Source organism: Drosophila innubila (assembly GCF_004354385.1).
Source record: "Drosophila innubila isolate TH190305 chromosome 2L unlocalized genomic scaffold, UK_Dinn_1.0 4_B_2L, whole genome shotgun sequence".
NCBI classification, from domain to species: Eukaryota; Metazoa; Arthropoda; class Insecta; order Diptera; family Drosophilidae; genus Drosophila; species Drosophila innubila.
Window position 1 is genome coordinate 13,792,886 of NW_022995372.1, and position 27,399 is coordinate 13,820,284.

General features: G+C 34.9%; 1 protein-coding gene and 1 long non-coding RNA gene across 5 annotated transcripts in view; both read left to right on the forward strand.

The window, feature by feature from the left end:
• The window catches only part of LOC117779720 (stathmin), a 65,578-nt gene that overhangs the window by 17,923 nt on the left and 20,256 nt on the right, over positions 1-27,399 (forward strand). The window contains exons 1-2 of one of the 4 annotated variants that reach the window (XM_034616015.1): positions 10,697-10,958; positions 21,206-21,289. The exons of 1 other annotated variant lie outside the window; for it this stretch is intronic. In XM_034616015.1, the coding sequence (XP_034471906.1) occupies positions 10,880-10,958; positions 21,206-21,289 (163 nt within the window). In that variant the 5' untranslated portion in view covers positions 10,697-10,879. Of the gene's footprint in view, positions 1-10,696; positions 10,959-21,202; positions 21,290-27,399 lie in introns of those variants that run through there. 2 more of the 4 variants (XM_034616011.1, XM_034616009.1) reach the window with 2 other exon arrangements.
• LOC117779741 lies at positions 17,431-17,787 on the forward strand. Its single transcript, XR_004617032.1, has 2 exons — positions 17,431-17,592; positions 17,727-17,787. It is a non-coding gene; the product is annotated as an uncharacterized LOC117779741 (long non-coding RNA).

Here is a 27,399-nt window from a genome sequence, read left to right on the forward strand (position 1 = left end):
AAGTATAAAATAGAATACGTTTACGAAGTATGTTTCATTTTATTGATTTGTTTCTTTAGCTGGATTATTCATGTAAAATTGGTGAATATTTGAAGCATGTTTTGTTTTGTGTCCCAAATATTTTATTATTTAATGTCTCATATTTTATTTTAAATGCCGTTTAGCCAAACTTTCAACCAAATTATTAATGATGAGAATAACTAAAATTTCTAATTAATATTTATTAGCGTAATTGTACTACTGTATATTAAATAGGGTCATAATAATTACTTACAAATTTGAATAAAGGTTTTACTTTTCAATCAGTTTATACCGAAGCCATTGTACTATTTGAAAGTATTACGTGATTAAATAAACATTTAAATATATAATAAATGATATAGCTCTACATGATATATAACCTACAACCTCAGCTAGTATAATGCGTACACTACTTTTTAATACAAAACTTTTGCTGCAATGCTGCTGAAACTAAATGGAAACTCACAAAGTTCTCTTCGTTCACCCATTTTCCAACATTTTCTAGGTTGCAGCTCGGAGCTGCTGACGTTGATGTGTAGCACGTAAATTTCCCCAGTGACATGAGCGGACATTTTGCCAGCAGCAGCCATAACACACATACCGTCACACACTCACACATCCTACAAACATAGCCAAGTGTTGAACGCGTTAAAATATATTTTTTTCGCCTTATTTTTTTTATTCTACCTTTTACACATGCGAATGACTTTAAACAATTTTCAGAACAATTTTTAATGTAAAACGTTGCTTCGTTTTCCTTTTTATTTTGCTGTACGCTTTTACGGCCTCTACGGGAAATAGGCACTAAAAATCTAAGGGAAATGGCGTCAACAAAATGCAACGCGGAAAGGCATAAAATTGTTTGACGCAGTGCCTGCAAATTGATTTAGGAAATGTGCAAAGCTTCTGTTGCGCCTTAAAGTAGGCAACAGTATTTGATTTGTCTTTTCCGTGCAAAATTTAAGGCAGAACCGATGGATTTTTAGCATTGTCTTCAGTTATGTGCTCTGACCTGTGACCCTTTTTTTTGCAACTCCCTTTATGCGCATTAAAAAAAAGATAAAGATATAAGCAGAGAAACGTTTGAATTTCAAGTGCTGTGTGTCTTTGGCAGTCATAAAACGTTTTAAGGATATTAAAAAAGGAAACATGTGAAAATCTCACTCCCAAAGGTCTCAAAACGCAACTGACTGAAGGGCAAAATTTGATGAATTGACGCAATTTGAACCACAATAAGTCAACGTAAGAATCGGATTGTGTTCCAAGAACAATTTTCTTTGCAATTTCGCCATCGATTGATTAAATTTTGTTTTATTATTATTTTTGAACATTGTTTATGTTTTATTAAAGACTTCAATTTATGTAAAAGGAAATACTTCGATTATTTAATCGCACACATTTGACAAGAATTTTAAAATTTGATTTATGTTTTTTTTTGTGTTTTTTTTTGTAACACACATTAGATAAACAACTAAAAATAATTTGTTTAATATCTGTGTGCGATATTAGTGGTGTTGGCAAAATAACAGGGATATCGACTTTGAGAACACAGAAAAACAATCGTTTGCCTTTTTTGCCTTGAGCAGGAAAATAATTTTTTACAAAAATAAATCGTTTTGTGTATGCTTTGCCCCCCTCAAGTTATGTTAAGAAGAAAATCGCAAAATCACAACTGGAAATTTTATTTTCAGACACAGTTGTGGGAGTGGTTGCATTTGGAATTGTCATTGTCTAAATTGATAAATGCACGCGAGTGGAAAAATTGAAGTCAATTTTTGTTGTTTTTTCCCCTTTTATTTTTTACAAATTTATTTTTTTGGCTTACATTCAGAAAAAGCATTTGTATGGCACAAATAAGCGCATAAATAGAAAAGAAGCCACATTTGACCCATATAGAAAACTATTTTCTTGACCCTAAAATCAACTAACACTTGAAAGAAAAACGTACAACTTTTGAATTGACGCAATCTCTTAAAATCCACAAAATTGCATTTCTGACTGTAGCAAAATATTAATAATCTCTCAGCCAAAAAGTTAAACACTAGGGACTTACGGGAAGTTATCTCATCAATATCGATTGGGATGGGAATAAGGATGGCGAGGGGGATGTATAGAGAAGAGAGAGAGCGCGACTAAGCCAAGCTAACGTGGAAACGTGTCTAAATGGAAAAAAATGAAGCGTTTCAAGTTTCTGTGACGGCAAACAAGGAAAAGAAAACAAGAAAAACCAAAAGAAAATACCAATAAATATTTGAAGCCGTCGCTGTTGAATTATCCAGGGTTGGTAAAATGTTTTTCTAGTTTATTAAGGAAAAGGTGAGAGGTATTAATGATGACAATATTATAAAGCTAAATAATAATGGAATATACATATGCGAATTGTAATTGTGAGGCACTTGAATCAAATAAATCGCCCTCTTCCGCACAGTAAACCCTTTCTTGATTTAGTCTGCAACCCTCGTCTGATATTCAAACAGCCTCTTCAGTATCTAGAGGGTATTCCCCTGCTTCCAACTCCACTTGATTCCATCATTTCCATGCGATGTCGTCAACTCAAGTAGTTTACTTTGCCAGACATTCTTGCTGCTTTGGCCTATGACTTTTGAGCCTTTCCACATTAGCAAAAGGATTGTCGTTGAATATCGACATGAAATTGATACCCTTTACAAAAGAAATTGGTTAAAAAGGGTAGCATAAGAGCTGAAAATAAACATTGCTTAAACTCCAAGTACAATTTGGATACAAATGATTACTTTCTTCCGAATATAAAGAAATAAATAAGAATTGTCGAACATTTTAGGTATCCTCTAGTTGATAATCCTTGACAGTGTTTTTGTAATAACATGAGGGGGCGTCAGTCTGCAAAGTGTGAAAAGAAAACGTGGCTCATTGTTGAGCCTTAAAGTACACTCGTGCCTGCCTGATGAAGTGTCTGCTTCTGAGGAGTTGCGCAAAAAATCAATAGATGTTGAATGCATATACATGCAACACATTCATTCAGCTTGCCACACCCAATATTGAATTACTCTATTACCAATGGCAGCAGCAACTACTCGGTACTCGGTAATATCCCTAGCAAAGTCGATGTCGACTTCAACGTCTTGTGCAACTTCCGTTGCATAGTTTTGCGAGCTCTGCTCACAAGACATTTTATCCTTTTGATCCTTTTTATTGTTGCCACTGCAGCTGGTGTTGTCTTACAACGCAACTCCGCTGGGGTAACCCACCAGTAGTGTTCTCAAAACAGAAAACCGCAGCCAACTCCACGTCCTGGTCCAAAAAAGAGAAAAAAAAACCCCGCCAGCCAACAAACGTGACGTGGCTGCCGTCCAAAACAGGCAATTGGTTTTCAGTTACAGTCAGGGGCGGTATTTTCTGGCTCTCCTCTACATAGCCTGTATACACTTGACTTGTCTACCTAGTTGGCTACCTCAACTGCCAACTGCCAACTGCCAAATGCCTGATCCTTATACTTTTGTGTTGCCGGCTAGTTCTGGCTCATTGGAGCGTTGCTAAGGACAACTACAACTACAACTACAACTACAACTGCAATGAGTATTAAATGTTGTACACACATATATTGCCATATTTTTGGCACCTTCTACCAATTCAAAAGTATTTTTTCACATTTTGACATTTCTTTTTTGTACAATATCGAATAAGATTTTTTTCTGGGAAGAATTATTATGATATGCAATAGTCAAAATAATCTTAAATTAACAATGGAAAATCTGATAAATTCTGAATTATTGACAAGACAAAATTTATTAAGAATAAAAGAAGGGAGCATATCATTTAAATTGTCATATAATTTACATAATTTTAATAAATGTCTAATTAATTTGAGATTAAAGCAGTGACAACTACAGACATGCTTAATGCTTTAAAAAAATATTAGATTAAATAGGTATAAAATTAAATTATTAAACCCAAGAGATTTATTCATTTTAAAAAATAGAGATGAAAAAATAACTTTTAACGAAAAACATACATTTTGGAGCATTGAAAAATAAACAACTTCAGGTTTTTAGTGTCGTCCTTCAATTCAATACAACTCCCTAAAGTATGCTAAGCTATTTGTTCACTTTTAATGAAATTCAACCCAAAGGGCAATTCGAAACGGGTATGCAGGAAAAGCATTTGCAAGTCAACGAAGCATTGGGTTGTAATATAAATTTGCAAGGCTTTTGTTCTTCAACAGCTGCTAAAATTAAAAATACTTCCGAAGGTTCATTAAACTGTAGGCCCACATTGACTGCGGCATGCCAAAGTCGAAGGATAACGACGATGACGATGACGGATAGTAGGCGCATTGCCAGTGGACTGCGGCAGTGGCAGATGTGGCAGACATTGCCGATCATAATCTACATGTAGACGGCTTTCGAGTGAACGTCATGAGTGTGTGTGAGTAAGTCCTGTGTATGGTACGTGCTGTAACGCAGCTGAAGGACATTGTCAATGTTTTCTCTCTGTTATATGTTTGCCACAAACGGTTGCAAATTCGATTTGAGGTGCACCTTCTGTTGAAGGGCAGATTGAACTACTTAGAAGTTAGAAGTAAGAAGAGAAAAAGAGAGAGAGAGAGAGAAAGAGAGAGGAAGAATTGCTGACCATGAGTCCGAGTACGTTCCTTAAGCTCTTGCACTCGTTGCCACACGTTGCAAGTTCGCTTAACGAACAAATTAGCAGCAAAGTTCTTGGTTTCCAACTTTTGCAGTGACAACGAGAATCATTTCCTTTGGCGACAACATCAAAGATTTAAGTCAGACGTCGTTGTTGTTGCTGCTGGTGCAAAAAATCCATTAAGTGCCTTCTCAAGAAACAAAACAACGAAAAACTAGAAACTACATTTGACATTGCAAGAACGAAGCTTGTATACTCTAATGGAAATACTTTACCCAAGTGAAGAGTAGTAGCCTTAATCGATATCAGTTTAATTAAATAATTTAGATTTCTAATTATGAATATATTTTTAGTTTATTTTAAAACTTTGAGAATATTCGTATCTTAACTTTTTAGATTTTTTGTTAAAAATATTGAATTGTATATTATTTTAATATTAAAATTGCGAATTTAATTTTTTTAATGATAAATAGTTTGTTTTTAAATGCTTTTAGTATAGAATAATATTAATATATATTAAATAAATTAAGATAGTTCCACAACAATGAATTTTACAAGATAGAAATAGTAAATGACAGCATAAGGTTGCATCAATAATTTAAATTTTTAAATGATGACAATAAGCATACGTATTGTAAAAAAAAAAAACAAGTTCAGATTGATACCTTGCTAAACAAAAATAAATAATATATGTAATATATATATAATAACAATATTTCACCAGCTTTATAGCAAAACTCAAATACTCCTCAAGAGTATTAAGAACTTGACAACTTTAAATCGATGGAAAATGAAATGCGAAGCAAATACAGAGAGAAGAGCATAAGGAACAGAACATAAAATGGCAATTCAATTTTGAAATAAACAAAGACACGTTGAAAAAAGCGAAAAAGGTGACGACGACGACGAGAAGGAGAAATAAATTCCTGGCGAAGCGAAGAGTAAACAAACTGAGATTCAAGTAGTAGGTGAAAAAAACCCAGAGTTGGAAATTCAATAAAATAGCGAAAAGCCAATAGTAGTTTTTTTTTGTGGGTAGCAGTAAAAAGGCAGCAGTGGCGGCAAAAATCGAGTCGTTTCCTTCAAATGTGCCCTAAACATGCAATCGAACTTCAACTTCAACTCAGCTGTTAATTTTGCATGGGACATGGCAACCGAATAAGGCACTGAAAACAACAACTGAGTACTTAAAACAACAACAGTCTGAAAATACCAACAAGTTTTTGGGTGGGTACGCAATGGGGGTTGGACTTTTTTTTCTGCTTATTTTTGTCCTTTTATTTTTTGCACAAGACAAGAAACAACGGCGACGACGGCGTCAGTTGTTATTGCCAACATTTGAGTCCTCGCTGGGGAGAGCGGGCAGTTGTGTGACTCATGCCTGAAGTGATGACGAAATCAGCCGGCAACAAACAACAAGTACATGTGTACTCATATGAATATGTAAAGCGAGGGTGCCTCGAATTCTTCTAACATATTACAAACTTCTAAAGAAGCCCCGGTTTTTTCTTTACTTTAGCTCATTACAGACCACTTCTATGTTAAAAAGATTTTAAAAATCGTGTTTAAATTGGTTTTTATTAAGTTGGAAAATTGGAAAAAAAAAATTGATAATACCTTAAGAAATGAATCGACTTTAACTTGCTGATCCTTTAGCGTTTCACAGGGAATTAGTTTTTCTTTTCTAGTTTATCATAAAAATACTAATATGTAATGATTTTAATGTTAATCTATGTATTGCACATAAAAATTTGAAACTAATACCGCGGGAGTAATTTAAGAATGATGCTTTCAATAAGAAGTGCATGTAATAAGTTTTACAGTTTGTAGGGTTCGGTATTTGTTAAACAAAAGAAAACATCTTAATATTTAGTATATAGAATACAGTGCTCTTAACTCTCGAGATCAAATAGAGAATGTTGTCGGCTCTTTTATAAATATAGTGATTGCAGAATTGCCAGAAACAAATCGATCAACCCACTGTGATATGTACATAAGTATAAGTACAATAAGGATCAATGTACATATTTAGTTTTCCGTCATGCGAAAATTTATGCATAAGCTATCATGGTCGACAGGCGGCACGTGGTGCCAATCAGCACACGCAAAGAGAACAAAGACAGAAAGAAAGAGAGAGAGAGTCAGAGAGAGCGGTTATGGAAGAGTGTGACCAAAGTGAGCTAACAAAGAGCGGCAAACATTGCGTGTCTTTTGCACAATGTTGGAGAAATTGTTATGATTTTCATTTTAGGTAAGCAGTTAATTTCGTGTCGAGAGTGTGGGCGAAATGGAAATGGAAAACGCAACTTGGTGCATGTGCATAATTATGCATAACAAAGAGGGAAGGGGCAAGGAGGGAAGAATAGGGGCGGTGCAGGCTGAGAGGTCTGCACATGATTTGCGGTTTGTTTGCCTCTCTTGAAAGACTCGTTTAGTCATCGTCATCGTCATCGTCGAGTGCTTAGAATGTTTAGCTGCTTAATTAAATGCAATACACGACGGAAAAGCAATAAAGAACACAAAAGAAATGCATTTCAATTAACCACTTTTTTGTTTTTGTTTTACAAGAGAGAAAGCTCTGGTATTCGGACTTTGACTGGGTCTTGAACTAGTGGATAATTGTATAGTAATTAAGTGAGCTATTCAACTGACGCTCTTCAAGTGCCACGACGAGCTGATGTGGCTAGTTCAACTTTTAACAGCATTTGCAAATTGGTATTTAAGTGCAACACAGGTATCGTTTTAGTTTAGTTAATGAAAGAACAGAAGAGAATAGCAAATAACAAGAAATGGCAGTAAGTAATTGATAACCCGATCGTAAAATGACTGTGAAAACCTGAAGTGAATCTATAGCAATTACTTACAATCAGTTGCTGTAATTGATTCAATACCAGGGAATTTAATGCTCAAAATAGTCAATATTCCAGAAATGTTTTCCTTTTAAAATCCTAATCAATAACATGAGTTGTTAATGCAAATGTGAAATGCTTCTTTTTGAATTTATAAAAGAAGTCAAGTATTTAGTCATATTGGCTTAATATTGTTTTAAATTCATTTTTGAAATGGGTTTCTTGAATCAATTTCGTGAAATTTGGCAATACTAAAGGTAATCTGTTTGCATATAAATATGAAATTCCGAACAAGTTTAAATTTATGCTAAATATCCTCAGTCTCTCTCCTCTTTAGTTGAAAGGAAATCGGTTAGTGTATACTATATATAATGTAAGGAGCTTTTCTCTTATTTTTATACCTGCTAAATTGTATTCCTAAAATTACAATGTTTATGCATTATAATTTATACAAAAGTACTAAATATAATAATATTAATATTTTAATATATATAATGATGATTTGTGACATTTTTATTTTAACTATATTAAAAATCCCATTAATTTTTACGTTCTCTTTTTTATTTTCAGGTAAGTTGGGCCGGCATTCTTGATTATGATTTCGAAACCATGACCCACCATAACATCTTACTGAACTAGCAGTGTAAGTTGTATAACTATGCAAATCGAAGCTAAGATTTCAGCTGTCTTTGGACTCCCCTTTTGACAGCGACAGAATCATTAGAATTCTTCTGCTCACTTAACACTTAACACACAATTGTCTGTTAAACCTGATGGCCGTTTAACACACAAATGTTCACACTTTGCTGCCATTATATAATATGAATATGTGCATGTGTTTGTATAATAGTCTGTTTGGACTTGTTCCTTCGCCTTCCTTTCCCGCCTGCAAACATTTATGGCATGACACATTCACATCAATGCTCACCGGACGGATGGAGGCACTCACATTGTTTGCCGGCAAATGATTTCCAAAGCAATTCAAATGCAAAGCGAAGCGTAACCCAAACCCAAACTCAAATTCAAACTTAACCCCCAGTCCCCATTCCCCCTTATCAACAACTAATATTGTTGAACCATTGTGCTTCGATGCCTTCGACAATCTGCTGTCATGATATTCCGCCCGCGGACAAGAGACCGACGCCAACTGCATACCCCTCTTGAAACTCATACGAAATCGACCAGACATCGACATCGGCATCGACATCGGCATCGAAATCAACATCGACAGCGACAGCGACAGCGACATTGTGAGTTCATGTAGGCGAGTGTAAGAGGCAATGTCGCCAACAGGCCTCTCTCTCTCTGCTCTTGCCCTCGAGCTGCGCTACTAGCTCTACTTCCAACGCTGCTTCCAGCGCTGCTACCGGCACGGCGCTGCTTGTAGCTCTGCTGCCGGCTTCGTCTCTCACTCTGACTCTGGCTTTGACTCTTGCGTTTGCCCATTGTGATTCATCGACGTCTCTGCCGGCATCGAGCATGCGGTTAGTTTCACTGGCGCCGTTCTGCTATTTAAATTGCCGCTCTATATCCTTGTCCGCCTTTTGGGACCGACGCGTCGCCAGCTTCACACCAGCCAGCGCCAAGGATAAACTCTCTCGCTCGCTCTCTGTGTGCTTTCCCGCTTTGAGTCATCGCCGCTTTATTTATTGTTCTTTGCCAGTTGTTGTCGCTGTTTACGCGCTCTGCCCGGCTCCGTTGCCCTTTAACTTAATTGCAGTTAATATCTTTTTTCGACATTCGAAAAATTACTTTTCGACTTCGCACGCAACATGCAGCAATGAAAAAGAGAGACAGCGAGAGAGTGGGTTGCTTTTAGGGGGAATGTCAGCTGGTATTTCGCTCTCTTGTGTGCGAATTGAGAGCATTGCCAACTGCAAGTTTGAGTAGCTCGAAAATGTTTGCAAGCATGGGAATTGAATAACAACTAAATACAAATTATTTCAAAATGTTGCCATAATTATTTTGTGTTGATACCTTGCATTTAAATTTTGAATAATTGCCAAAAAAAAAAGAATTAATTTGAAATAATAAAGTATATTTTAAAAACCATTTATTGATCTTTATCGAAAACTGGGTATTTAAAAACCAAAAACAAATGTTCTAAAATTTTGTTGGTATTGAACTGAAAGTTAAATTTAGTTTCAAAATTCGAATGATTGCAATGAATGAAAGCCATTTATTTTTAACAGTAAAAGACATTATTAGATATATTATTTAATATATTTTATTTATTTATTTATTTATATTTAATTTATTGTAATAATATTCAATTATTTTTTCTTGTTCGAAAATAGTTTTTGGTTTGAAGAGTTCGAATTTCAACCGGCATTTTATGCTGCGCTGTGGGTGTGTGAGTGGGAGGCCATTATCTTGTCACGCTCTCTCTTCCCCTCTCTTGTATTATGTCAAACGCTGCTCACGGCGCATGTTCTTGAGCATTTTCGAATTCTAATTGACACACAAGGGTTACGCAGAAAGGTCGAAAATGATAAATTGCAGAAATTATATAATCGTTGCAAACACTGAAGTCATTAAATACTTTTTATCTATTTTAGAAGTATTTAATAAAATTAAAAATATTTAAAGCTCAGCTCAACCCTCGTCTTAATGTTCGAAAGCACGCGCTCTCAATCCACCACCGCCATGCAGTTACTCACTCTCTTTCTCTGCTCTGCTCTGCTGCAGCGTTGCTCTCACTCTGTGACTTGAGGGGGAGCTATTGTGAACGCCGCCAGCTCTGTTGCTCCCCAAAGTGGTTTGTCCTTTTGTATATGCATTGTCCTTGCCATAGCGCCAGCAACGTCGACGTTGGCGTCAGCAGCGTTTACGTCGTCAGTCGTTTGCCTGCTGTTGAAAAATTAACATCGACATAATTTAGTTTGTCTTCGTCGTTCGTTGCGCTCGTTACGTTTCGTGCTGTCGTCGTCAGCTTCTTAGTTGTTGTCTTTGTCGTTCCTGCCCCCACAGAGGCATAAGCAACACAGCAATAATATTACACAAAACGCAACGAAAAGAAACTACGCAAAATACAACAAAATAAAAAAAAAAACCGTCGCCGAGTTTTGTAGTTGTAAACAAATACAAAGCCGTAGCATACTTTTTAGCAGTGACGTTGAAAGTTATCACATGTTTTAAGCTTAACGCTAATTTAGACTAATTATATTTAATGTAATCAAATAACTTAACAATTAAATTTAAAAAGGAACAACATAGTTATTGTGCGTTGCGCTCATAAGTAGGCAACAATAAATTGTTTAAAGTGCAACACAAGATACACGCACACACACACACACAAACAAACATATCCCAAAAATAAATAGCTATCAGCTAACGGTATTAATCTATACTAAGTACTTGGGAACTGCAAGCAAAAAGAGCTCAACATGCTGATTGGATTAGTACGCGATTCGGTGATGCAGTGTTTCTGCCACACCTGCCGTGCACCGGGCATTTTGCCATCGGGTAAGCATCAAAAGTCAAAAGTAGTAAAAAGGTAGTAGAATAGTAGTAGCTTCTACTACTACTGCTACGACAAAACTGGTAACAATTTGACTGAACGGCAATTATTTTAATTGCCGCTCTTGACTCGTGACGTTTGTCATGTTATTTTATTGTTTTCCTTTTATCATTTATTATTTTTTCCCCTACAATGAAGGTCAAAGATATTGCTGTTGTTGTTATTGTTGTGGTTGGCCAAATTGAGGACATTTCCCCATACAGTTTAAACTGCTAACGTATGTACGCCAAAGTTACTGTGTTGGCCAATTCTCAAATAGCTGTTACCCAGCTTATTTTTGGTCAACAAAATTTGTATTTGTTGACTGTTTTATTTTTGACCTTACGGTAGGCTTGTTGTAGGCGCCAATTTGGTTCAATTTGTTGCACTAAACTTTTTGATTGTTGGCAAAATGTTAAAGTGAATTTAAAAGCATACAAAAAACTTTTTTGAATAGATTCATTTTAAATGTGACTGCCATATAGAATTTTACACTTTGATTCCCAAACGGTTGTAACCTTCGATCTGGCACTCGACTGAGAAGCAATTGAATTAAATCTAAATCCTTGCAAAAAGGTTAGATGAATGAAAATTGGTTTGGGCTCTTAAAGGGCGCTTTCAGTATAAAATTTAGAAATATATAAAGTTTTTATTAATTTTTATGTTAGACTTTAGTTCCAATTATTATTTTAGAATTGGTCCAAGTAAACAAATAAATTATTTGAACCATTTCATCATTCATTCATTTTAAACCGATTTTTCCAATACATTTATTTCTTTAAAGTCAACGAAAAATTACAACTATTTACAAATTGTAATAATAAGCGAAAATTAAAAATGAATTGATGAAAATTAAAAAAATTTAAAAGCTTAAAAAGTTTGAATGTTTTTAAAATTATTATTAAATCATCTACCATTTGTTTTAAGGATGGGGAAATGGCTAGAAAACTCAATCTGATTCAAAAGTATTAAAATTAGAAGATATAGGGTGATGATATGAATGAAGATAAAAGACATAGAAATCGAAATTAAACTTTTAACGAAGTGAAGAGGCAGAGAAAGCAGAAGTATGATAAGAGAAGAAATTAATAAATAAATGGAGGAAATCTTAGAAAATCAAAATCTCCAAGAGTCATCAATCAAAATCAGAGCACACCACACCAATTTTCTAATAGTCAAGGCCACAGTATGAGGCCTATTAAGTCATCAACAGGGCCAAATTAGTTGTGTAATACAGCAACAACAATAATGGGAACTACAATAATTCCCATTCAATTCTTGAAGAAATATGAAGTTAATACTAAATAGTAGGGAAAATCAATTTCAGAGTTTGCTAGAGCTAGAGGAAGAAAGAGAGAGAGAGAGGGAAAGATAAAGAGAGCGAGCACCTATAAAAACCGAAAAGACAAACAATATGACGTTGATTTTTGCTACAGTCGAAACTAAACGCCACGAAGTAGGCAATAACAATTTAGTGGATGACTGTTTGTTGCCATTGTTGTACTACTGATGTCGTTGTTGTTACCACTTTTTTATGGCCCCGGCGGCCTGACATCGCATGGCGCCAGTCAGCCGGCAACGATGAGTCATCCACATGCGAACTAGGCATGGAATTTAATTTTAGCCCGAGCCTTAAAGGCAATGATTCTGGCCGGTCTCTCTTTGTACTGCATATCAATGTCTACATTATAGGAGTATTAATCCTCTATGCCTTGTGGCCACACTGGACTCTCACATCACCAGAGAGCGCTCAGTTATGCCGATGATTTTATTTATATTGTATTGGGCTATTAAAACGCAATAATCGCCTCAAACAATCGCACATACAAATATCGTAATGATTGCGCAATATGCACACGGCCCAGCGAACACAAGCATAAGCACCAGCACAAGCACACACACTATACTCATACACCACACACACACAGTCGAAACACACACACACTCAAGTCGGCAAAACAATGACGATGACAGTGGAAAGCGTTTATTGATTTATTGACGGCAGCACATTACACAAAAAAAAAAAAAAAATAATAAGAATGCAAGAAAAAACAGCAGGTGTTTGAATTACCGAAGATTAGATACTCTTTTCACTATATAAAACAAATTTGACTCTTCGCAGTCTATGAAATAATGAATTCTTATACTAACTAGACAACAAAAAAAATTAAATTTATTCGAGTAAGGTTTTAGAATATAAGGATTTCAAACTCAGGATTTCCAATAGTTTTAATATTATTCAGACAAATTTGATCAGACTATTCTGTAAGTGAAATTTAAAAACTTCTCATATCAGGGACACAGAACAAAATAAAGCCATTTGAAGGGTATACTATAAGTAAAGTCACGACAACGAAAAAATAAATTACAAGGGTACATGCTTTGACTTGTTAGAGAAAAACACTCTCATGTTTCTCGACCTTAAATGACACGAATGGGAATGGGAATTTTTCAAATGACGAAGATATATTTCACAATTTATTTGCAATTTTCCAGGTAAAGACTATAAATATTTTTACTTAAATGATCCTAATTACCAGAGCGGGGAAAACAGAACAACTTAATTAGAACTTGACATATCTGAAAAGAATTATTGAGATGTCTCAAGTGAAGATTTTATGAAAGAGATTATTTATAATACTCGTACAAACCGTTAATTAGTAAATTAAAATTAGAATTTCTGGTATTGTTGAAATTCAATTTTAGCAAAGCAAAAGCTTAAAGATTATTCTTTTTAATATATGGTATCTTTTTTTTCTGAGTGTAATTTCAAATTGGGCTCAATTATCATTTGACACATGTCTAATTTATGGCACAGACAATGACTCGTGTCTGTGCAAACATCTTAATTTTAGAAATGGATTGGGATTAGGGGAAGGTTAGGTGAATAAAGGTGTGGGCGGGATGGAAGGACAGGAGGATGATGACATGAAGTTTCCCCAAGCTGTCTTTGGCCAAGGTTACATCCACAACATGCTGGTTTTTAATTTGGCGCCTCTAATTGTCAGTGCCGGTGCGCTGGGAGGCACTCTCACACTCCCTCTCACTTTTCTCCCCGCTTTCTCTCTCTGTTTTTCGCTCTCTGTATCTGTGGCAGTTTTTGCTCTTTGTTATGGCCTTGCTGGTTTGGGGAGCATTTTGCTTTTTGGCTTGGCAAATTAGATTTCCTTTCTGCGAAATTGCAATTCAAAATGCTTTTTCGGATGCTGCTGCAACGGGGGGAAACTGATGTGATGTGAGAAGAGGAAAAGAAGAGAAGTTGTTTGAGTTGGTGTTAAAATGTGGAATGTAAAATTACATTTGAGAATTGCACAAAATGAAACGTCTGCATGACGTTTGATTAAGTTAAAAGCTGTGGAAAACTTATAATTTGGTAGTACAACCAACTAGTATAGATTTCCATTAGAATTTTGCTCAAGGAATCAAACCAAAACCGAAAAGGTCTTAGAATCAAGTTTAAAGTGTCGTTTTATACTAATTACGATATAAGAAGTTGATTAAAAGTATAATATTGAGATTTAAAATTTTGAATTTTCAAAATTTCAAAGGGGGGACCCTTACCATAAACATAAAACCCTGGCTTCGTTAGTCGCAAAATAATAAAATTTTTAACATGAAAAAAATTTGAATACAGACTAAATAAAGAGGCCGAACCGTGATCAAGATGACGTTTCTCTTGAAAATCGGTAAAGTTTTGCCAAAGTTATGACAGTTCGAAGTTGCTCAAGCCTTTGACCTAGAAACTTTACAAGTCAAAATATTTCTTAATTTTGACATGATTTTTTAGAAGAAAATTAAAGTTATCAGAATCAAGTTTAAATTGTCGTCTTATACTAATTACGATATAAGGAGTTGATTAAATGTAAAAACTTGAGATTTAAAATTTTGAATTTTCAAAATTTCAAAGGGGGCACCCTTACCATTAACGTGGAACCATGGTTATGATGGTCGAAAAATAATATTATTATCTAAATGCAATAAATTTAAATGCAGTATAAATTAAGAGACCAAATCATGATTAAAATGGCATTCCGATTAAAATCGGGTTTGTTTTCGTCAAGTTATGACAGTTGGAAGTTTGTCAACTCTTTGACCTAGCAACTTTACGACAACCGTAACGGTACAAGCGTTTCGTATTTCGGTTCTTGAAAGGGAATTAAATTCGGTTATATCTATTTGAATTATCATTGCATTTGTTTAGCTAAATACCATAAACAAAAGATCACATGATTCATTAGTTCTGTTGATAATCCAAGAAGCAATTAGATAAATTACTATACAATACTTAAATGTACTTTGAGCATGTTATTAGAGACAACATGCTTTGGGCGTAAATCAATTAGGACAAATTGTGCAACACTGAAACACGCAAATGAATTCAACTTGATGTCAGTGTGAATTGAATGTGATGCATCTTTTGGATATGTCATATCCAACAAATGTATCTGACAGCTTGCGGCAAATTCAGGCAGAAAGATGGAATAGGTGTCCTTTATATGATGGATTAGTTGGGGGCATGGACCGCCCACATGTCCAAGCATGTGTTGTTAATGTCTTCCATTGGATTTGGTCAAATGTGAGTCTCCGGTCAACTCGAATTAACTTTGCGTGCGCTTCATTACCAAATGTCCTTCGGAGAAAAAAACTAATTTTTGCTGCATACGCAAAGAAGACACAATCATAAGAAAATGCTCGAATGTTAAATTCCCTATATTAAAGATAACTTCTATAATATGCTATCTTTATAAGCTATTACATTAAAAGTCAGTTTTGATTATTAATTACTATCCACATTCTGTCAAAACTCATGATACAGAAAGTTGACTTCTCACAGTCCCTCAATTAAACTCTAAATTATATCAAAATTCTATTTAATGAAACCATATTGCATAATTTTTACACACTCATACTTGATTTTAATCTTGCGTGACTTTCACTTTAGTAAAATAAAAAAAAATAAAATATTTTTTCAACCATTATGGTTGTTCTCCATTTTGTCCTTGAAATATGGGCTTATGGAAAGCTGAAGTATCCAGTCTGAAGGACTTTTTTACCCTGTGTACGGCTTATACTCAAAAGCAGCTCATTAGGACCATGTCGAGCTAAGTAAAGCGGAAATCCTTCCCACAGTATCGACATTTGTGATGCAGGAAATGAAGTGCTGAGTTGAGAGCTTGGTAAAATAGACGCATCAGCTAAGATTCATTATTTTGCAGATTCATGGATACACTCTACTTGGAATAAAGCAAAATAGCGTAAGAAGTGCAAAATAAATGATAAAAAGAATTTGATAAAGGTCCCTACATAATCCAAGGGAGAAAAGGGGTTGGAATCGTATATCTAAGAATAAAAGATCATCAAAGTGCAAGATTTGTTAAAAATTCCATGTCCAAACGAAAAGAACAGATAAACATTAAAGTAAATGTTAAAAAATGTTATACCACTTATTTTTTGTTTAAAATAACGCGAAAAATAATTTGTTTATTATTTTTTTTTATAAAAATAAAAAATATTCCGATTTATTTATAACTGCTGTTTTCGCTCTCTGCTCTTAAATGTAAAAAAAATATTTGGTTATGTCTGATAATTTTTTTTTCAAACAATGCGATATTTTATATATTTTTTTGAACGAATAAACAAACATCATCAAATAACCAAGACCTTGCAAGGTCTGCCCATAAGCTGAATAATAATGATATGCGATTGTAAAATGTCTGTTGTCATAGATTTTAATTTAGCGACGGCATTTGGTTGAGCTCCGTACAGCGGAAGTGGGCGGCCAAAAGGGGGCGTTGCACAATAAATAAAACTGACAATTTCTGGTACAGTAAACGTTTTCATTGTTGTTGTCCTTGTCATTATACTTGTTGTTGTTGTTGGTGTTGGTGTGTGGCTTTTGATGCTCTGTCAAGTTTGACAAAGTCCGTGCGTTTGGATGAACTGCATGTGATGTCCCTTCCATTCTATTGTGAATGCGGCTTTGGTTTTTGTTCTGTCTGAGTCCCGTCCACTTGTTTTCATTTGCTAAGGGCAACACCTTTTTTACACCAGTTTTTCCTACAGTTTCTCTTCTCTATTTTTTCACCAAACTGTCAAAGTCATAAATAATGTTTGGGTGTGTAAAGTGGACTAAGAACGAGAGAGTTTCAGGTCCCGCGTGTGTAATTCTGCCGTTTAAGCTCACACTTGAAAAGCGATGCGAAGATAAAACAAAATGAGAAAATAGAAATACACGACTTTAACACAATTTCAGTAAAATTCGAGACAATTTAAAATATCTTATATTTCGGAACGTTTTCTAATGTCTTGCTGTTATAATTAATTTATATAGAATATTTTCTCTGAAGTGGAGGAGTATAGCTATAGCTATGTGGAATCCAATTTGTTCACAATTTTTCCTCAACTCACACCATCCATATATATGAAACCATCTCACATAACTCAGCCGCTGTGAAAGCTAATCAAATTTTCTCAGTTTCTGCGTGAAACTTTATAAGTTCGTTTTCCTGCTGCCTGCCACAGCTGCTGCCAAGTTGAGCGGCAAGAGGAACTATTTGGGCCAAGCTGTCACGTAGCAGGCACATTTTTTCATATTATCCAGTAGGTCTAGCATTGTTCTTCACGCTTTGCGAATGTCACTCACGTAACAGACGCATACATAACAATACTTAATTTTAATTTTTTCTTCTCATCTTTCTTTTTGTGTGTTTTTTTTCTACAACAAATTAATGAAGTTGCATATTTCGGCGACTTCTTTGCTGGTTCATAGACATGCCGTGAAGTGCCAACAAAAGACAGAGAAAAATGAGAGAAAAAAGAAGAAAAAGGCCAAAAAAAAATTGGCCAGCTGAAAGTTGACTGTCTGTACTGTCTTCAACATTTAAATTTGTATACTGCTTTCCTCATATAAATACCAAACACAGATGACAGTGCAGGGCCACCAAATGTCATCATCGCTCAATGCCTGACTTCCTGTCGTCTGCCTTGTTTCCCTGTGACTGTGTTCTGATATCGAGTAATGTGTGAATAGCTGGAGGCATCACAATGTCATCTGGTGTCTTTAAATTTTGAAGCTGACTTTTCAGCTATAAATTTTTCCCATGTTGCAGTATCGAAATCAAACCCAACCGTTATTGTAAATGTATTTCTTGCCAAACAGAAAGGACATTCTTTTAAAGTATAAAAGTCATGTTGTGAATTTATAACACAAGTCTCAATATATTTGTTTTTTTATAATTTTGCTTTTTTTCATTAAAATTAAGAAATATAAGATTTTTTTTTTAACTGTGTACAATATTTTTTAATTATTTCCTATCCTTAGCTAAGTTTTACCTAGTTTGCATCAAACAAAGTTTTACTCTTAGAAATACAGCACTTGTTTGACTTGTCATTAGACTAACTATGATAGCTTTATTAGCAGCACTTTCACAAAATCTTTGATTCTTTAAAAATCCATTTAAATTACTTAATCTTTAAATTCAGTCTTAACTGCTGAGATTGCAATTCTTAGCCAAGAAGTTTAATTCAATGTCAGTGTCATAGTGGAATGCCAGTAAAATAGGGGATCACACCAAAATTGAAATGCATGAATGCATGAATTATTTAGCAGCGAGTGTATTCGTACAGTGAGCGACAAGTCAGTCGTCAGTCGTCAGTCGGTTTGGCATGAGTGGCATAAGCAAGTGGCAGGTGCAAGGTTCAAAGTCAGTGGGACTGTAACAGCCTGGCAGGCAAATGAAGAGGTGCCACTTAGCAGTGTATGACGAAAGACAACGCGAAACGTCGATTACAAAACATTCAAGTACCCTCTAAAATATTAATATCTAATATTAACAATGCTGAAAAGTTCAACAATTCGATGCTTTCAATGCTTGGACCCAGACAACAGAATTTCGGCTCAAAACTTTTATTTTTTACAAACATAACAATAATTAGTTTTCGGATTTTCCATTATTTAATTAGCCTTACTAATAATTTAATAAAAATATTCCCAATTTTTAAATAAATCTAAATTAAGATGTTTTTATTAAAATTTTTAAACTGTTCGATCAAGCTAAAACAAACTATAAGTAGTAAATTATAAAAATTATGAAATTTATGGGTTCTTTATTTAATCGTTTTTTTTTTAAGACAGGTAGATAATTGAAAAAGCTGTAGCATTTTTCAAAAATGCAGACAAACTAAACGTTTTTGATTTTAGATACTAGGGTATAACTAGTGCAAATTCAGTTTCTGCGCACACAAAGCCAACACATAAAATGCAAATAAAAACTTGAAATATTCTGCAGAGAAAAAGCTTCGTCTCCGCGAGAAGAGTGAGAGAAGTTGGCCAAAGAGGTTTTTGAAAATTGCATTAGGCACCGCAGACAACGAAATAGAATCACGTAGGCGACGATTTGAAAAAGGGATGGGATTTGAGAAGGCACAAGAATCTCACTTTGGTATATGTCATGCATATCTATCAAAACTCTCCCTCTATCTCGCTGTGGATATAATCTCTCACTGTGCAGGCGACAGATGCGCATTGTTCGTTTTAAAGTTTTTCTTTTCTGATTTCAGTTTTAGTCAGGCTTTTATTGTGAGTTAATAAAGCTAAGAACAACTTTTTCAGTTCATAAGCTTTTAAATTGACATTGTATAAAATAAAAGCATTTTTTTATACAAACTCTTTTCCATTCAACTTTGACAACATTTGCAGCGAGCTTTAAAAATTTACATATTTATGAAGGGGAAAGAGTGAAAGCCACTTCCTTTAACTTCCCACCAAAAACAGCGACTGCCAACAGCTGTGACTATGACGCGGATATTGTTGTTGACGTTGCTTGTATATCGTTGTTGTTGTTGTTGCTTTTGTTGTTGTCCATACCTTTAGCAAGCAATGGCAATCGCAAAAGCCGCCGCGTTGTCAAAACTCTTTTTATTTTGGTATATGTTTATTTTTGTCACACTTTGCGCTGTCCAACACACAACAAATAACAACAACAACGAGAGCAACAACAAGCTCACAAGTGTTCTGCCAATAACATTGAATTTTTATCGCAACACGTTTAGTGTTTGAAGCATAAACGACAAATGAAATGTATAAAAGAAAAATGTTTTATTCAAATATTTTCCAAACACAATCAAATTTTATGTGAGTGGACGAGAGGAAGGGGTAAAAGAGCAGGGTGTGGCCAAACACTGGATGACATTTTGCGGTAATTACTCCTTGTATAAGGAAAAACCCATAAGGAAACGCCTTGCAAGTTGTAAGAAAAGTCTAGAAAAAGTCGTGAGTCCTGTCGCATTATTTTGATATCTAATGACAGTTGTGTATGGGAGTAAACTTTTCCAGAACGTTTAAGGCGACTGAGACAGTATCTAAACGTTAATTAGAAATTAACATTAATATTTATGCAGGAGTAGGAGATTGCCACAAAACTTTTAAGCCCAACTGGCTGACCACAAACCGAGTGAAAGCCATTGAAGTTCGTCGAAAGTTGGGCAAGTGTCAACTAAGAAAGGGGCTTCAGATATTCATATCTGTGGTCCGCTCATTAAGATGCCAAAATGGGTGAAGATATGGGCGGAAGAAGCATGCAGAGTTGTGGAAAAATATTCTCTGAAAAACGAAATTACGTTGATTAAAGCAGCCTCAAAGGCGGCCAACTGAAATATTGCCTGTGACCTTAAGGAAGATGAGGTTTTTTGTGCTAGATTAAGCATAATTTTATAATTAGTGCGCAACTGGGCGTGGCCAAGATATGCCGTTGTGGGCGGCGCCTTGAAGGTTATTTTGATGATGAAAATGAAGCAAGTAAATTAAATGTTTAATCTTCTACCTAAAACAACTCATTAAATTAATGTTTATGGCTCTTAACTTTAAGGCCGTATCAAATTTGATCAAGTTTATGTTTATGGGCCAGTTATTTAACAAGTTTTAATATCTTTAAGCTACCAGACCTTTACACTTTCATTTTAGAGGCTTTGAAGCTCTACTTTATCGAATTTTGTTATATTGCAATTTATTTTCATTTCAATTGTTTTTTTTTTTTTTGTTCGTGTTGCTTAGTAAATTTTCTTTCATTTGAGGTTTGAACAGAAAGGTCAAATTGTTATCAAGGTTTTGTCATAAATTTTTTTTACAAATATTTCTATACTAACTTGTTGAAATTTCTTTTACATCTTAATGTATTTAACATGCTGACCAACACTGATTTACAATTTAAAGTAGTTTCGAGAAGATCTGCGCCCATCAAGAAAAATAATAAAATACGCTCAAAGCAGCCACGACTCAACAAGAAAGTGAAGTTTATAAGTAAGTAAAATAATAATATTAAAAATAAAACATCAACAATCTTTCCCAAAGCAATTATGATAATTTATTTATATCCGTCTACTTAAAATAGACTTAAGCTATTTAATAAAATTACTAAAATTAGGCGGTGTTATTTTTAGCCCTACTTCGATGGATTGAATGAGATACCAAAGTTGTTTAATGAACAGTACGTGAAAGTGTGCTTTAATAGCCAACGATGATAGACAATTATTGGTAGAAAAAAACTACTATCGGCTATTTTCCAGCACGAACAGAAAAGGTAGAAACACAAAAACGAAGAAACAAGCTAAGTAAGAGAATATAAAACACGATAAACACGAAGGCAACACGGTCGACAAATTCCCTGCGGGAACAAAGTTGTCCCAGCCAACAACTAAGCCGGTCAGGTAGACGCCGTTGTCCAAGTGAGTCATTGCCTCCCCCTCAGATTTCCCTCCAGCCAAAACCTGGGGTGAGTCTTTGCTTACAATTTCGTTGTTGCCTTTTGTGAGGTAATAAAATGTCAAAATCGTCTGGACGGCGCCATGGAAAATGAAGTAGACTTTGTCGTGCACTTCTTCGACCCCTCCCTCCGTGACTTCGCCACGCCCATGCTGAACCTCCCAGCACCGCCTTGCACACTTGCCCCTGGGAGCTTAGCAGCGGACGAGGCGTATACGTGTTATTTTCTCTTGTACACGCTGCGTATTAATATAATTTGTTATTGTTGCAACATTTTAAATACTTTGTTGGCGGTTTTGCGGAGATTTCCCGTGGTTGTCTCTGGATAAGCTGATGTTTTTGTGGGAATGGAAGACAGTTAATTGGCTCTGACCATGGTGACAAAGTTAGTGTCTTTTTTTTTAATACCCTGTAACTATAAAAGTTCTTAAAAAGGGTGTAGTGCTGGGCAATTTTATAGAGTGACTTTGATCAATCATTTATAGGGCTTTTTTAGTAGGATTTTTAACAGGAAGTCTCTCAGAATAGATTAATATATTTGCTATTGTCATTCGTTAAACTATAATTCTAATGCAACAGTCGACTTTATAGGGTAGCATTTAGTCGGTGAACTTTAAAAAGTAATTTTTTTTTACCGTGCGGTTTGTTGTAATTATGGCTGCAGGTAAAATATATGTCTGTATATGCGGTTTGTTGGTTGTCTGACTGAATTGGGAGTGTTGATAAATAGATATCACATTAACTGGCTAGACGATGAACTGAAAAGAGAAAAGATACTGCATAAGGAAGGGGGAAAGAAGCAGAATAACAAAGGCTAAATGCCAGTTGTAAGTTGGCAAATAAATGGTATATTCAGTGAAATTCAATTGGTATATGTTTGCCAAGTAAAAATTTAATATTCAATTAGTTTAATAAAATTTCAATTTTTTTTGCTTCACATTTCTTTAAATTAACAGTTAGTTAACACTGCTGTCAGCTTTTCCATTTATCTTTTATGCTTTTTTCATTCACAATCTGAGCTAATTAATTATTTTTGTACCCAATGATAAAAGCATTTTTGATGATTCCAGAAGTTTTTTGGCTCTTTTAAGAAAGTGGGAAAACTCAAAGCGTGAAAGTCATTAAAGCGTGCGAATATCGTTGGAAAAGTTGCACTCAGTTTAGGAGTAGAATGAGAAGAAATAAAGACTGGACTGGGAGTGAATTGTGGATTCTTAAAATAGAAAGGGATAATAGATTTGTCTTAAATAGTTCTCTTGGTCCACTTTGCTTAGTTTTATGGACGCATTCAAAGTTTCCCTTATGCAAAACTTGCGAAATTTTAAATAACATCTTTGAAATTTGTATTATAAAATGATATAGTTTCTAAAATCTAACAGTTCGCAAGTGAACTCGAGCATACTCCAACGTATTTTGTATATAATATTGCAATATTTACAGAATGTTAAGTGAAAATTATAATTGTATTGAATATTAAATGAAATGCCTGCCGCTAATTAACACAGGAATTAAGTGCAATCCAAAATCCACTTCTGTGTTTTTCTCTCTTTCGAAAATTGCGAAACAAATAAATTTTGTTGCCGCTAGGCAACGAGAACAAAAAGGGCATTAAATATTTACACAAAATACGCACTAATTAAATGATAATTAAGTTAGCGAAGCAATAAAAATAAAGCCAAAAAATTAGCAAGCGCATTAATTGAAAACGAACTGTGGTCATTGGAAAGGGGCGTGGCATGCCAGAAATACATGAGGCAGAAGCAAATGCAATAAATGTGTAAAATGCCAAACATCAATAAACAGCACTCAGATTGCAATTAAAAATTAATAACAACGGTCAACCAATTGCAAAATATTTGTGCATATTTATGTCCACACATAAAAACTGAAACTGAAATCAGATTAAAGTGGCAAGACGACTGGACTTCAGTTGACAATTCAATTATGCCTGTGTGCATTTTTAATTAACACTGTTTATTTGCTTTAATTAAAAGTCTTCTTTTTATACCCACTGAAGATGGTAAAATATGAGTATGATAAACAACAAGTCGATTAAATGATCTTATATCCGACATAAATTAACGAATATCAAAATGACTGAATTTAATCCGAATGGATTCTAAATAAAAAATAAATGATTATACATATATATATATTATGTAATTTACTGGATTATTTTGCTCTTAACGATTATTATAACTATTAACGGGTATGTCAAAGTCAACTGTTTTATTTCTTTTAAAGAGTTTTGGAAAGCTTTCCAACAGAAGGTTAAAAATTTCAATTAAAAATAGGAAGCAAGTCAATTAAATCGGCGCAGGGTTGTGTTCGGGTCAAAGGCCAAAGTGCTGGAACTAACAAACAAAATGGTCGACACTTCAAAAACTGTCACCATTAAAAGTTTTTCCTTTTTTTTTTTTTTGCAAAATGTTGAGCATTTCATAGGAAGGAAAATGTTGTAAGGTCACTATGAGCGGATATTGTGAATTATTGTTTATGATGACAAATCACCGTAGAGCTTTTTGCAAGAAGTATAAAAAAAGTGTTGTGATTCTTGCACTTGGGGAAGCTGGGAAGGACATTAATCTTTAGAGCAGACTGTCTACAATGTCTACAAATTGCGATGTCGGCTAATAAAGTATATAGAAAAATAGCGAATATGATTTAATCAAGATATCGGGCATGATTTTCAATAAATTTTAAGAACACTTTCAACACTTGTTCAAGTCGTTTGTCTTTTGTTTCTTAAACTGAAATGCTTTTTGGATTTTGCATTATATACCAACTTTTCTGGCCGACACAAGACTTCAATTATGCATTCAAGCTGAAAAACCCAGCAGAAGCAAAAAGCCTGTGAGATTTATGGCTAGGAGAGCAGGGCATAGCAGAGTTTGGTGAGTTTTTGGCTAAAATGCTTGCCATGTTCACACGTTGCACAGCCAACGGGCTGAGGTGGTCGTTTCCGTGTTTCTAGGATAACATGTTCGCATAGTTAAACAATTGGAGCCACAGCCCAAACTAAACCACTGGCCCCCTTGCCACGCCTCTCAATCCTGCAGCAAACTTCATCAACGGAAAATGCTTTGGCTGTCATCATTTGCATAGCAAATATGTTTTTGGGCGCTGACCAACAAAACAGAATACAAATATTTTAACAATTGTTTGCTTGCTTTGCCAATGTGTGTGTGTATGTTCCTTAATATGTGAAAATTGGCAAATTTTAAATCACATTTGCTGCAGAAATACAATAATAATAATGCGTATTATCTATGCTAATGGCAAAATCGACTGCCTAATTCATCACCAATTCAACTGATCCGAGGAACAGTATAATTTAGTTGCAGCAACATTGATTTCTATCAATCTATACAATATTGCCTTGATTTGATTGCAACTTGATTGAAAGTTTGCCTTGTCAGCTAAGTAATCTGCTTAACTCGGTCAGTTGTCATATTAAGAAAATGAGATGAACGTAACATTGTTATAACAATATGAATACTTAAATATTATCCCATCATCTTCTTATTGTTGTCTTGTTTTAGCAATGGAAACTTCAGTCTGAGTGTTGGAGCAGATTCTTTTTATTAATTATATGAATTCAAATAAATAAATGTTTTATTTTTTATTATTGCTTTATTTATAAATCTTTGAAAATTCAATTTATCTTTCGACCTTACAATAGCATTGTATATTAAGCGTACCAAAAATATCTGCTTTGTTCTTGGAAATATCTCAATAAAGTAAATCAATTTCTTTCCAACATCATTATATTAAGTCGCTGATTGAAACAATTTTCAAGGGTATTAAAATGTCGACATGCCAAATTCCTGGTTTTCCTTTCGTGCTTTATTGCATTTTTTCGTTATGTTTATTGAACAATCAGCACATAATCTAGCAAATTATCCATATAGAGCTTTAAATGTTCATTGATGTGCGTGTACGATAAGCTTCAGCAGCACAACCCAACTTGTTTTTAGTATAATGATCATGAATATAATAATAAAATGAAATTGCGCGCTTGACAAACTAAAAGCCAGAGTTCATTAAATAAATGAAAACGCACTTGAGAGATGGGGAAAGAAATACTGTCGAACTGATAATGTGGAATGATAGGGAAAACCAACTTTAAACCAAAAAGCACGCACCAAGGCAACTGAAGGCAATGAGGTTGCACTGGTTACAGCAACAGAGAGTTTGACCCAAAAAATAAAAATAATAATTATGATTGCCGGAACAATGGTGAGAATGGAGTATGGCATCCGTTTGGGCAATGCGGTCAACTGCGAACTGGTTATCTGAGTTATGCAAGCGATTGAGAGTAGAGAAAGAGAGAGAGAGATGGAAAAAGGGAGAAAGATTGCTATGCTGCCCATTTGTATGCAACATAATATTTATAAAGAGACAGAAAATTTTAATATTACCATGTATAATACGCACACATGTCCTGTGTCCTGCTGATTGTGCATTCAAGTGAGCTCCTAACCCACAAATTTTTAAAGGGAAATTCCCCCATCATTTGTATCTGTGTAAACCACAAAATTGCATTGTGGTCATAGTCGGTGTCTAAGTCCAGGGCAAGCGGCAAGCGGCAATCTCCTGTTTTGCATACTGCTGCTAGGATTTAAAAGGCTTACAGAGTGCAGCACCAGCTGGCAGTAGAAAGGAGATCCTGACCCTTGCCTCTCTGCCACATGGGAATTAAGGGACGGCTCTGTGCACTGGCAAAATATTTTCATTGAACGCATAATTTTCACACTTGTCGCATTTTGAAGTGTGCGTGTGTGTGTGTGTGTGAGAGTCTCTTTAACGTTTTTCCCTGTTTCCTGCATGAATTTCCCCCTTGTCTCCCTTTATCTCCCTGTCTGCCTTTTATATCCTGTTGCCAGGCATGTTCTTTATTTATGCCTGACATTGCCTTTGTCTGTATGCTGTTGGCTCGCATTACTTTGATAAAATTGTATAAAATATTTATGCATATTTCTGTGGCATATTCCTGGCAAAAGAATAATGATATAAGGATCAGTCGAGAGAGACTGACTCTAAGAGACCCTGTACTTATTTAGTAAACAAAGAAACTGAAAATGGAAAATTTTATTGATTCCATATTTATTTAAAGTGATATATCATATACGCAATTTGAATTCTAGTGCAATTTTGAATAACTTAGAATACTTGGTAGCCTATATAATCGGTTTAGTGGCTCTAGCTCTTGATTACAAGAATTTAAAGTATGCAACTTTTAAGTTGAACTGGCTATTAACATTTTTTAATATGTGAGAAATTTTGTTTTGTTGAGATCTAGGTTTTTTAGATAACATTTTTTTGAAACTCAATAGACCCTGTGTGCTGGTATGAAACTCTTAAGACGATTTGTATGGTATTAAAGGCTGACAGAGTAGTTTTAAAGCCTTAGTTTATTTCGAGGCCTTTCGATTCCAATCAAGTTTCACACATAATCAAGTGTCCAGAACTCGACACTCGTTTCAATCAGGGTTTGGTCCCTGGCTAATTGGTTCTTGTCAGCAGCTCGTTAGAGGGAAAATGTTCAACCACGTTTTTGGACGAGTAAATAGCCCTCAAATGCAAACGGTCAAAAGTGTCCCCGAAATGTCTTCAGAACTTGACATGAGGCGACACATTGACGAAAC